This window comes from Aythya ferina (assembly GCF_964211825.1).
Source record: "Aythya ferina genome assembly, chromosome: Z".
Taxonomy (NCBI): Eukaryota; Metazoa; Chordata; class Aves; order Anseriformes; family Anatidae; genus Aythya; species Aythya ferina.
In genome coordinates, this window is record NC_140299.1 from 73,903,071 (window position 1) to 73,915,223 (window position 12,153).

The 12,153-nt window shown below is 43.1% G+C and overlaps 1 protein-coding gene across 2 annotated transcripts in view; it reads left to right on the forward strand.

The window, feature by feature from the left end:
• The window catches only part of SVEP1 (sushi, von Willebrand factor type A, EGF and pentraxin domain containing 1), a 124,122-nt gene that overhangs the window by 107,517 nt on the left and 4,452 nt on the right, over window positions 1–12,153 (forward strand). For both annotated transcript variants that reach the window (XM_084503922.1, XM_084503923.1), the window contains 5 exons: window positions 391–567; window positions 2,085–2,255; window positions 7,080–7,175; window positions 9,352–9,447; window positions 11,919–12,012. In XM_084503922.1, the coding sequence (XP_084360048.1) occupies window positions 391–567; window positions 2,085–2,255; window positions 7,080–7,175; window positions 9,352–9,447; window positions 11,919–12,012 (634 nt within the window). The remainder of the gene's footprint in view (window positions 1–390; window positions 568–2,084; window positions 2,256–7,079; window positions 7,176–9,351; window positions 9,448–11,918; window positions 12,013–12,153) is intronic.

A 12,153-nucleotide genomic window follows, 5' to 3' on the forward strand; every position in this document is an offset into this window, starting at 1 on the left:
AACAAGGAGTGGAATAAGTTTGACTCTTTTTAAAAGTGGAGTAGGTCTCACTTTTTTATATAAAGGCTATGATAACCAGGAAGGACAGGAGAGAATGGTGTGATTGTAACATATGATACTCCCCACTTAAGTCCTTAGTATATCTTCCACTGACTTCAACAGAGTATGTAGAAAGTCATGTGACAGCAGAGAATCAAATCTTTTAACATTATTTTATAACTCAAATCTCGTAACTTTTTATTAAATTACAAATAGGACTTGTGAGTAGCATCCATTTCTATTGCTCTTCATATGATCTGATTTTGAAATTTGCAGAAATAAAGTTCTCTCTTTCTTCCTTCCTTTCCTCTCTTTTTCCTTCCTCTTCCCTCGCACCTTTTCTTTGAACAGCAAACCCTTGCCCTGTGCCTTTCATAATCCCAGAGAACGCCCTTCTCTCCGAGGTGGATTTTTATGTTGGGCAGAATGTCTCCATCAGGTGCAGGGAAGGCTACCAGCTGAAAGGGCAGGCTGTGATCACCTGCAATGCTGATGAGACTTGGACTCCAACAACGGCTAAGTGCGAAAGTAAGTACAGGTGTTGGGGTTCTGCCAGGACACGGTCTGCCTCTGTAGGGCTGGTGGCACGTCTGTGTCACACAGGAGGGTAACAGCACAGACGTATTGGCAGAGCTCTCTAGCTGCCTGGCAGAGAAGGACCTGGGAATATTGGTTGGTAGTCGGCTGAATATGAGCCAGCAGTGTGCTCAGGTGGCCAAGAAGGCCAACAGCATCCTGGCTTGTATCAGAAACAGTGTGACCAGCAGGGCTAGGGAGGTGATTGTCCCCCTGTACTCGGCTCTGGTGAGGCCGCACCTCGAGTACTGTGTTCAGTTTTGGGCCCCTCACTACAAGAAGGACATGGAGGTGCTTGAGCGGGTGCAGAGAAGGGCGACGAAGCTGGTGAGGGGCCTGGAGAACAAGTCCTACGAGGAGCGGCTGAGGGAGCTGGGCTTTTTCAGCCTGGAGAAAAGGAGGCTCAGGGGCAACCTTATCGCTCTCTACAGGTAAAGGAGGCTGTAGCGAGGTGGGGGTTGGCCTGTTCTCCCATGTGCCTGGTGACAGGACAAGGGGGAATGGGCTAAAGTTGTGCCAGGTGAGGTTTAGGTTGGATGTTAGGAAGAACTTCTTTACCGAAAGGGTTGTTAGATATTGGAATGGGCTGCCCAGGGAAGTGGTGGAGTCACCATCCCTGGAAGTCTTTAAAAGACGTTTAGATGTAGAGCTTAGGGATATGGTTTAGTGGAGGACTGTTAGCGTTGGGTCAGAGGTTGGACTCGGTAATCTTGGAGGTCTCTTCCAACCTAGATGATTCTGTGAATCTGTGATAAAGAACAGAGTTTTTATCTACAATTGTCCTATGGAGAGCTGGGTTGCTTCTAGAGACCCTGGCTCTTAAAAGCTGTATAAAAGAGCTATATCTTCTTTCTAAGAGAGTTATTTCAGGAAGAAGATCCAGAATATGTCTACAAATTGATGCCCTAGATGCACTCATGCTACTGGCCTTTAGGTTCTGCTGTAATTTTCTTTTCCATTTACCTTTTGCAAGCAATGCAGCTGGGCTTGATTATTGCATACCCGGAATGATTCCAGTGAGATTATGTTGAGACAAGGGCTGTAGGGAGAGGTGTTCCTTCATTGTATTCATTGACACTGATACAAGGCATGAAGTCATTTTTCAGGCTTTTTGGCTTCTTAGAAGCGGTATTGATTAGTTGCATCACTTCCCCCTGCAAACCCAGTCTCATGTATTTCCTAGGACCATCTGAAAGTTTCTGCGCTGTCTGGTAGATATAGTCATTGTTGCATTACTTAAAATTGCTGTTGCTGGTCTTCTCCATGCTTTGGTCTTCTCCATGCTTGCTGGCACGCACGTGGGAGTACATACAGTTTCACCCTGTGGGTACCTGCACTGTGGAGAAGCCCTGCATTTTCATCAGAGGTGTCTTAGCATCTCCTGAGTCCTGTGGGCAAAGCACGGAGTTGGAAAACATGTCATGCAGGCATTGTAGCTTACCAGCCTCTGGGTGATTTCTTTTGTTTAGAGATATCTTGCGGGCCCCCAGCTCACATAGAGAATGCTCTCATCCATGGTAGCTTCTATCAGTATGGAGACGTGATCACCTATTCCTGCTACAGTGGCTACATGCTGGAGGGGCCCCTGCGAAGCATTTGCCTAGAAAATGGAACATGGACAACACCACCTACCTGCAAAGGTAAGTAGTTTTTTGAAGTAAAGTATTTCTTAACTAGCCATAAGCATGGAGGTGTCATCCTAGCTGCAGCAGAAACAAAAGCCAAATTCTTGCTGGTTTCAATGCAGCTGTGATTTCGCCCCAGGCATTTTAAGTGCAGGGTGTCACTTTTTATTTCCGGGTTAAAAAGAGGACTTCCTGAATTTTTCTCTCTAGTCCTTGCTAACCCTATGGTTTCTCTTCCTACAGTGTTGTATCCCACACTTTAGATTCTCTTTGCCACATCTTTTGTAAGAAGGATACAGAACTAACCAGTCATCTTGTTGACATGCTAGGCTGTTTCAAATAAAGCACTCCTGGTCATTTTTTCAAGCACTGCATAAAAGACAAGTAGGAGATCAAATGGGTGCCTTCCCTTTCCATCCTTGACTTCTATAAATTACAGAATTAACTCTTTCACACTGAAGATTCATATAAAGTATCAATTTAAGCAGAAAATGGGGGAAACCAACACAGAACATAGACAAACTATACAGTTAAAAACAGAGATAAGAATATTCGAGCCCTAACTGAAAACAAAGGGTAAGGCATAGCAAAAGTGTCCGAAGGTCACACAGTTGTTATGGAGGAGACCTTGACATCTGCCATTTCCCCACCAGGAACTTGACTAGCCCTCCTGCTGCCGGCTCACTATGTAGCTGTGTGAGTTAGCTGCAGCCTGAAATCTTACCTCAGATAGTGTTACAGCCATTACAATATGAACTGAGCCTGAGGTGTTCTGTTCAGAAACATGAGCATTAGAAGTCACATTCCCAAAGCTCGAGAATTCCTGCAGAAGAGAAGAGGTGCCAGAACATTGATCTGGGAACATCAGAGTCGCAATCGAAGTTGTCAGGTCTGCCTCTGCTCTTGCAAGTGTCTCAGCATCCCATGTCTAAAATTGAAGCAGAAATACTTCCTTCCTCCATCGCCATCTTTCTGTTTGGATCAGAAACCCCTTGGTGCTGGAGGTTTCTATACAGTGCTTAGCCTGAGTAACCAGGGTCCCTTTGGTAGTGTTTTTTTGTTGTTGAATTCTGCCAACAAAACATGAATGTCAAGACCCAGATAATTTGAGTTGCCCTCCTGTGTGAAAGCAGGCACTCTGTTAAAATGCCAAATGCAATAGCTAAAATTTCCTTGCCTAAAAAATCACAGATTGGCAGGTTGTTTTGAGAAGGCACATTGCCTTCTGAAGTGGAATTGTAACTCCTGAGCATTACAGGAATAGAGAAGCTGCTTCTGAAAACCATCTTTTTCCTAGTAATGTGCTCATGGTTTGGCATTGCCCCAAAGTGTAGGCTGTTGAGCAGCCAAGTAGAAGAGATTTATGGTAAAAGCACCTGAGTTATTTCAGATGCCTGGAGTTATCCAAAAGTCCTTTTGGAAACTAACCCTCACAAACAATCAAGTCCTTTCTGAAAAGCTTACTAAGTACTTTACTATTTCTTTCTAAACTGTGGTGGCTACAGAATTCAAGGGATCTCTGCACAATAGCTACTCTATCTGAGCTAGGTATTTATTAGCAATTTATCTTTTTTATGTTATCTCCAGACTATAACACTGTGCATTCTTCATCTGCCTCCTTAATATCATCAGTTTTATGTCTTATTTACTAGTTTTTAGTTACACAGAATTTAGTTACCTTATGCCAAGGGCTGTAGTCTTCTGCTAAAAGAGATTCTTGACATCGTTGGCTAACAAACCGAAAGGGATGATATGCAAAAAAACTGTCAAACATCCTGTTTCCAATACCACTGAATTAATGGGACAATTCAAAGGAATAAGTGTTGGGATTAATTATTTTGAAATGCAAAGTGATGAGGTGGACAGATGATCAGGGTAGTGCAAGTAAACGAAGTGGAAAAACCTGTCTTGTGGTATATTAAGGGAGAAAAATAACAATTCCCCCCTCCCCCCTTTCACCTAAAAGGGAAACTAAAAAGCACCAAAGATGCTTCTGAGGGGACTGATGTGTTTTCATGACACATTTCAAAATAATCTTTCAGAACTGCTTTATAATTCATTTGGAGGATTTGCCTAACAAAAGGGCCTACAGGACCCAAGCCTTTGTGGTGCACATCAGAAGCAACATGAAAGCACTCTTTGCAATGATTCATCCTGCATTTCTTCTCTTTGGCTCTGTGAGCTGATTATTAGTATGTCCTAAGCCTGCTTGAAACATACTGACCCGGTTGAACAGGTTAGTTAACGTAAATATTGTAATTAAAAAGCAGACTCTGTTGGCTTCTGTGGGAGAGCTGTAACCACAGCTGCACTTGGCTATTGCAGGCCAGATTCTGATCTGAGTTTCAGGGGTGAGAAGTATTAGGCTGGATCTGACAAATGTAAACACCTGTGGGACTCATCAGCCTTCACAGATTCACACAGCTTGTCGAACTAACTCCTCTCTCTCCTCTCTGAAATGCTCTAAAATCTGTGTCAGGAATTTGCTTTCTGCCTGCATCTTGTTGGCTGGGAGAGATCTTCTGGCATGGTGCAGCTAACCAAAAAGTTGGTACCCAGCTAGCAGGCGAGCATTCTGAGGGGCATCAGAGGCATCAGGAAACTGTTCACAGAAAAGCTTTTTGGCAGAACAGAAATCTTTTTTTTTTTTTTTTTTTTTTACCTCTTCTTACCCAAATTTGTCTTGCAGCAGTGCAATGCTTGGAAATAACTATCAGCATGGATTTATAAAGGGTGGAATCTCAAAGATTAAGATTGATACTATGGATGTGAGTTGTGCTACCAGAACCTACAGTTAATGATTGCTGTTTTCTCTCTAGTAGATCAGGATTGCACTTCTCCTGCTTGCTTTCACAGAAGCAGAAAAAGAGAATGAGATCCAAGCTTAACTTCTCACTCCAAGCTTTTCTCTACTTTTGTCTGCTGAGTGAATAATAATCCCTACAGCTACAGACACATAGAGCCTCTCTCTGTGTAAACTGGTGTATAAGCACACCTAGGCATGGTACTTACTAATTCAGAGTTTCACAACGAGGGGTCCTTGGCAGAAATCCAATAGAAGCATACCTCGGATTGAGATCCTGAATCCAAAGCAACTTCTGTAACTCATGAAATGTCCACATCTTCTCCATCAACAGTGTGAGAGAGAATAAATTCCAGAAACCACGTAGGGGGCAGCCTTGAATTTAACTTGGCTTTTAATTTATATACCAGACCTTTACTTACCATCCCATTATACTTTCATTGAATATCTTTTCAGTGTTCTGGATCACAGACGCCTTCAAAACTTCAAATGCTTTTTGATTCAACTTTCATAATTTTTCATTGCACGGAAGAAATCTGTTTGGCGCACTACTCCACTTCAGTCAACACCTAGAGATGAGCTGTCTGTATATTCTTAGATATCTTTACAACAAAGATCATTCCAAATACCTCTGAAAATACTGCAACTTCTGTGAACCTGTCAGGGCATAAGGTCTCTTCCCAATCTCGTTACCAGATGACATTTGATGGGAAAGTTCTTGAGTTTTTAAGAAAGCTAAAGCTTCAGCTAAGGCTTTCAATGGACTCCAAGCTGTAACTTGCAGCTTGGCATGGTTTAGTTGCAAGAGTGACTCAAGCTCTGCTCTGTCAGTGCAAGATTTGCATTCTTTCCAGTGTGGAAGTCAGGTCTGAACCAGTGTGCTAAACCACTGCTTGTAGTTAATACTAACATTGAAAAAGATCTGAAATATTTTCAAAGCCTAAACACATTATTTTGCTCAGCTAGTAACTAATTAAAGATAGGATGCAATTAACAGTTCAGACTGAGTTTCCTGAGGTTACTCTGTGTTCATAACTACCACTAATTAGAAGTTTGTCTGATTACTTATTTGTTCTGTAGTACCATCTAGAAGCCACATTTTTTGATCTTATGTATATGGCATGTACATCAACATGAGAGGGATTGTACTTGCTCCAATGATCTTTAATATGTTTGTACTTAGCTTGCCACCCAGTTTTTTAAAGTAGTCCTGGTTTTCCTGGAAATACTAGCCAAGACACAGCACAATGTTGTACAAAAGATGATGATAGAGTCCAAAGCCTGTTGAGTTCAGGCAACTTATTGAGGTGGTGTGTTAGAGCCCGCTTCAAATTCATCCCTTGTGTGATCAAGTATTTATTAGCAGGTATGTGAGCCGTGGAGCAACAGTCAGCATGAATGCTGAATAAGGCTTATAATCATACTTTTGGCTCCACAGGTAAACACTTTGCTGTGCCACTGTTGCACCCAGTGTAGGGCACTCCTCATTACTCTGGATGATACTGCAATAAAAATTCCATGTGCAACCGCAGTGTTTTATCTCGCTTTTGACAAACCCTGTGTTATGCCAGACAGCATTATCTTGGTGCTTCATACCAAGGTTAGAAGAAAGCTTGATTTTATCAAGAGGAGGAAAAAAGTGGGTAATAGTTTTTGTGGGGGGAGAAAAAACAAGTAAAGCACAGTGTTAGCCTTGAAGCGTTGTCCAGATAATTTACCAGACCATCCTAAAAACATTATTTTTCATTCTTGTCATTGTTCAAGGACATTTTTAGGTTGTTTTAATGGTAAATAAAGAGGAAAGTATTATGTATTGTATGCTTCCCTCCGTACTCTTGCTCACCGTACCTAGTCACATGCACACAGCTAGGAAACGATGTCGCCCTTGAAATCAAAAACAAGTTAAACTTCTGAACTTTACTGTGTTTGTTTGTCCTACGTGAAAACTTACAACTGCAAAAATCTGTCTAAGATTCTGAATTATTGATTTTCTAATTAACCTTCTTGAGGTGGTCATGAAATTGTTCTGTTTTCAGCTGTCTGTCGGTTCCCGTGTCAGAATGGTGGGGTCTGTGAGCGACCAAATGCCTGCTCGTGTCCGGATGGCTGGATGGGTCGTCTCTGTGAAGAGCGTATGTATCATCCATTAAGTGTAATTTTTAAGGATGTTGTAGGTAGGACAAATGAATTTACTGCCAAGTGAGAAAATTGCAGGCCTAAGAGCCAAAAACATAAAAAGCATAATTTTGTTCTGCTTGACAAATTAGACTAGAAATGACTAAGCAATTGCTTGTTTCTAGACAAATGGCCATCCTCTAACACCCATAAAAAGATAATACAGCTGTGATAATAATAGCTGCTCAGGTAATATGGCTGGGGCACCTTTTCCATCCTGTCCTTCCTGACCTGTGTTCCACTGCCCCACAAACGCTGGGCCGGCTTTTCCTGGCCTGGGCCATTGTGTAACTAGAGAACTGGATCTGTTCTGGTTGGGAACAGCCAAATCTGACCTCTGGGCATGTCAGAAATTCTATGGGCAGCATTGGAGATGCCAGGTTTTGCCATATTTCCCATTTCCTTGGCAGTGCTCTTTACAGAAAGGATTGGTGAGGTCCACAGCCAAGCGTGCGGACTCGGCCCTGTATGTTGGGCATTTTCAGCAGGAGAGGGGTTGAGCCCGGTGCCTGGCAGCATTGTGTTGGGAATGCCACAACCGATTTCCTTACCTTAACGTTAGCAACGATACCTAGTGCATTCGTCAGAACCAGAAGACATGCCCCTAGACATTTTGATCTGTCATCCCAGTTCTGACCCTGTTTTCCTTTATGGGGAAAATGAACAGACAGCTGACTGGTTAGATTACAGTTCAGGCAGACACAGGCAATAGCCCTTTTTTTTTTTTTTTTTTTCTTTGACAGAGGTAGCGAGGAGGAGAGGCTTCCCACAATTGGTTAATGCCACCTTGATTCTGCGTTATTGCTTGTCAAGCAAGGTACAGCGGTGAACAGAAAAGTTAGGTTTAGTCTTTGGTGCTGATGGCCTGTTCTGGAAGTCAGAGGGCTTTTTGAGTGCTAGCACTGAGCACTGATCTGTCAGGGCCAGGCCCCAGGTGAGGCCACAGGATTTGGAAAGAATTCATTCGCTTCCTACCTCACGGTACATTTCACAGATAATAAGAGAGGTACATCTTCCTGAGAAGGGCCTGACTACCTTGAAAAAATGTGCAGAGCACTACTCATTTAGTGATACAGACAAGAGTAAATCTTGGTGATATAGATTAGTCCTGTGAACTCCCATAATTTCATTATTCCTTTCTTACCCAAGCTGACTGTGCCTGCTCAGCTTGATCTCTGCTATGCAGCAGAAGAAGAATAAACTGTGTCCATCAGTCCTCTGCAGCCCCCATTCATCCTCCCAGAATAAAACTCCCCTGCAAGTGCCTCACATGGGTCCAAATTTGAGGCCCAGCTCAACTCTTGCTCCTGTGAGAGCATGTTCACACAGGTACTCCATTCAGTTAGGGTAGTAGAGATGGTAATTTTATGAAGGTCCTTAAATCACAGAAATCACAGAATGGCTTGGGTTGGAAGGGACCTCAAAAATCACCCAGTTCCAACCCCCTTAACATAGGCAGGGATGCCACCCACTAGATCAGGTTGCCCAAAGCCCCATCCAGCCTGGCCTTGAGCACCTCCAGGGATAGGGCATCCACAGCTTCTCTGGGCAGCCTGTGCCAGGGCCTCACCACCCTATGAGGGTAGAATTTCCTCCTAACCTCTCATCTAAATCTCCCCTCTTTTAGTTTAAAACCATTTTCCCTCGTCCTGTCATTACCTGATTGAGCAAAGAGTTGCTTCCCATCTTTTTTCTAAGTCCCCTTCAAGTACTGAAAGGTACTTAAATCCTTTATGTACATAAACCTTTATGTACAAAAGTAGATAAATCACAAGCAGTTTGCATATTGCAACATTTTGTAGATCTCATTGGCACAGCATGGGTTGGTTGGTCATGGGCCATCAACTACTTGGTGTAACGCAGCAGTTCTCTGGTGCTTTTGTTCCCCAAAGCTTGCAGCCACAGTCAGCCCGTTGCACCCAAAATGCCTTGTACTGCTGGAGACTGGGAGGCTTGTGGTGTCACCTGTCCCAGCATGTTTTCCCTGGCCCAGACCAGGGCTTTCCTATGAGCAGCGTGTAGTTCCCTTGTTTTGGATGTTACACTGTGGGACCTTAGGTTCTTTTCTTACACACCCTCCTCTTCACTTGCCAGAGGTTATTATTCTTACTGGTTCTCTTCCCTTCTCCTCAGCAATATGCATTCTGCCATGTCTCAACGGAGGTCGCTGTGTGGCTCCTTACCAGTGTGACTGCCCTGCTGGATGGACTGGAGCACGATGCCATACGGGTAAAACGCCTCTTACCTACATTTTTCTCCACACTTTTTGTGACTCCTCTGTCAATGTTTAGCACAGTTTACTAAGGATTCTGTAGCAACTACCAGGCTTCTCTCAGGAAAACCCAGCCCTACAATAATATTCCCTGAGCGTTGCTGTCCTCAGCTGCAAACTATTTTCAGAGTAGTCCATGATGCGTCTTAACAATCCTCAGAGAAACTTAGTCCCAGAAAGGACAAACAGCATTCAGAAGAGGGCTGTCTGCAAAAAGCAGTACAGTGGAGAGAAGATAGTATATGAGCTTCTCAAAAAGAGCCTGTACATTGTTTTATGTACTCACTCATCATTGTACAGATTTCACCACTGGACTCAGAAGCAAGTTGCAAGTTTTGCTGAGGCTTCTCAACACATAGCTGTATGGTGTGGGGGCAGGTGAAGCTGATTTGCAATGAGGGGTAACATTTTGAACCAAGGTTTGGCATACTTGCCTCCACAACAACTCTGAATAAAAGGCAGCTTCCTAAAGGCTTATCCCTATGGAAGTAGCCAACAAAACTCATAGTGACAGAGTGATCACTGAAATGTCTTTCAATCATTACTGAATCTCAATCACTAGTAGATGTTAACTACTTTATTATTATTATTATTATTATAGAGTTTGCTCACTGTATTTTTGTTGTTCAGGTGCACCTTAACTGAGGCTAACAGGGCCTTGACATGAAAGCTGGGCGCTGCTTTCCTGTAGGTCTTTCGAGTGGTTAATTGGGTGAACTCCAGGAAGAATGCATGCTATTGTTAATGAATGTTCATGTTCAGAATTTCAGAGTAACCAATTTAACTCAGAACTGCTGTTTTTTGAAGGGACACTAGCCTAGCACGTAATGCTGTATTTCCTCAAGTATTTCAGAAAGTTTGCAGCTGTAACAACATAAGTACTTGAGGAGAACAGATGGCTTTTTTAGTTCTGGGCCAGCAATTCAAATCTGTTCAGGATGGCTTGCTTTTCAGTAGCTCAAGAAAAAAATCTAGTGGACAACTCTATCTGTGCCAAAATCCATTCAACAAAGTACACAAGCACCGTTTATGAAGTTACTACACCAACTCTCGTTTCACTTCCTGGTTGTGACACTGTACCATAACAGAGCAAAGTGAAATGGGAAATACTTGGATTACCTGCTGGTCTCACGGGAATAATTAGATACATGAGGTGAGAGGTGAAGATGTTTCATTCATATTCTTCATTCCAGAATCTGAAGTCATTTTCAATATGAGAAACCCGGCACACTTAATTGCACAGGGATGGTCCCTCTTTATAACCTCCTGCCATTGTTTGCTTGTGTTTTGGCCCAGAGGAAACGAGTAGAGTATTTCCATCTCCTTTACACATTCCTGGGATTACTCATTTCCATTTCCTGTAATTCTATTCTAATCAGTGTTTCTAGTGATGCATATTACTGGCAGAAGTAACACCCAAAGTTTGTCTTCCCTGGTGTCTTTAAGTCTATCCTCTTAATATGGTGTTATCTGCTTAAAATACTTCATGCTTTTCAGCAACCTGGTGTTAGAAATGTTTGTGTAGGAAGGAGCTCATTAAGAGAGTCTCTGAATCTGTTGTGTAAATTGTGTGGTGCTTTTATCTCCTCGTCTCAAAACTGATAGGAAGACTCGAAGCTTTCACTTTCTCTGTGTGGCTTCCTGATACCTTGGGTTTGGCTGTCACACAGGAGCAGATGCAGCAGTTTCCCAGCTGACCCAGCACCGTCATATGAGGAAGGCTAGCGCTTGCTCTCCGGTTCAAATGCCCCGTACCACCTAGTCACACGTCTTAGGGATATCCAGTGCCTGTCAGGAACTTGCTGTCACACTCTGCTTACTTTCCCTGTCTCCATAGAGGTGTCACTGTGTGAATGAACTCTTACTCCTTGCCTGCTGTTGATGTGTAAATGGCTTTTTGACCTTTAGCTCCCTGTTTGTTCTACCTCTTTCTGGACTTTTTACCACATCTGGTTTCTGCTTCTCCTGGCTGCTGCTCAGCCATCACATTCCTGTCAAATAAACATCTACATTTTCTTCCTAGAAATGAGGCCTATTTTACTGTTGATTTTATGACTTTTCTCTTCTAATCCCTCCTCCTGCTCCCACTTGCATTCCTTTTCTGCCTCAATCTGGGGCAAAAAGAACAGAATTTTTAAAGGCAAGATAAAAACGTGTACTGGCTCTTCCATGCAGCTCATACAGTGCAACAGACCGCAGAAGCAGCAGAGAGGTTTGAATCACATTCAGCAGAAATGAGCCTCTAACACTGCCCTTCCCAGAGCAAACCATCTTTTACAAGAAACCCAAAGCTGACATTTACTGCTGTAGCTTTGAGAGCAGTCTGTTTGTAACAAAACAATGCAGGCTGGATTTCCAGCGTGCCGTTCTTTAACAGCTTGGAGTTGGTGTTCTCATTAACACAGTCTGTGTGTGCATTTGTACGCAGCTGTTTGCCAGTCGCCTTGTTTAAACGGTGGGAAGTGCATACGGCCAAATCGATGTTATTGCCCCTCATCATGGACTGGACATGATTGCTCGAGGTAAGTGTTGCTGAGCGCTCTCCCATGGCTATGCTGTTTGGCTCTTACTGAGCAGTAATTTTCAAGAACTGCAATTAATTTTGCAGCAGAGCATCTCTAGATCCTGTAAATCGGTGGTAACTGGACAACTTGCTGTTTATG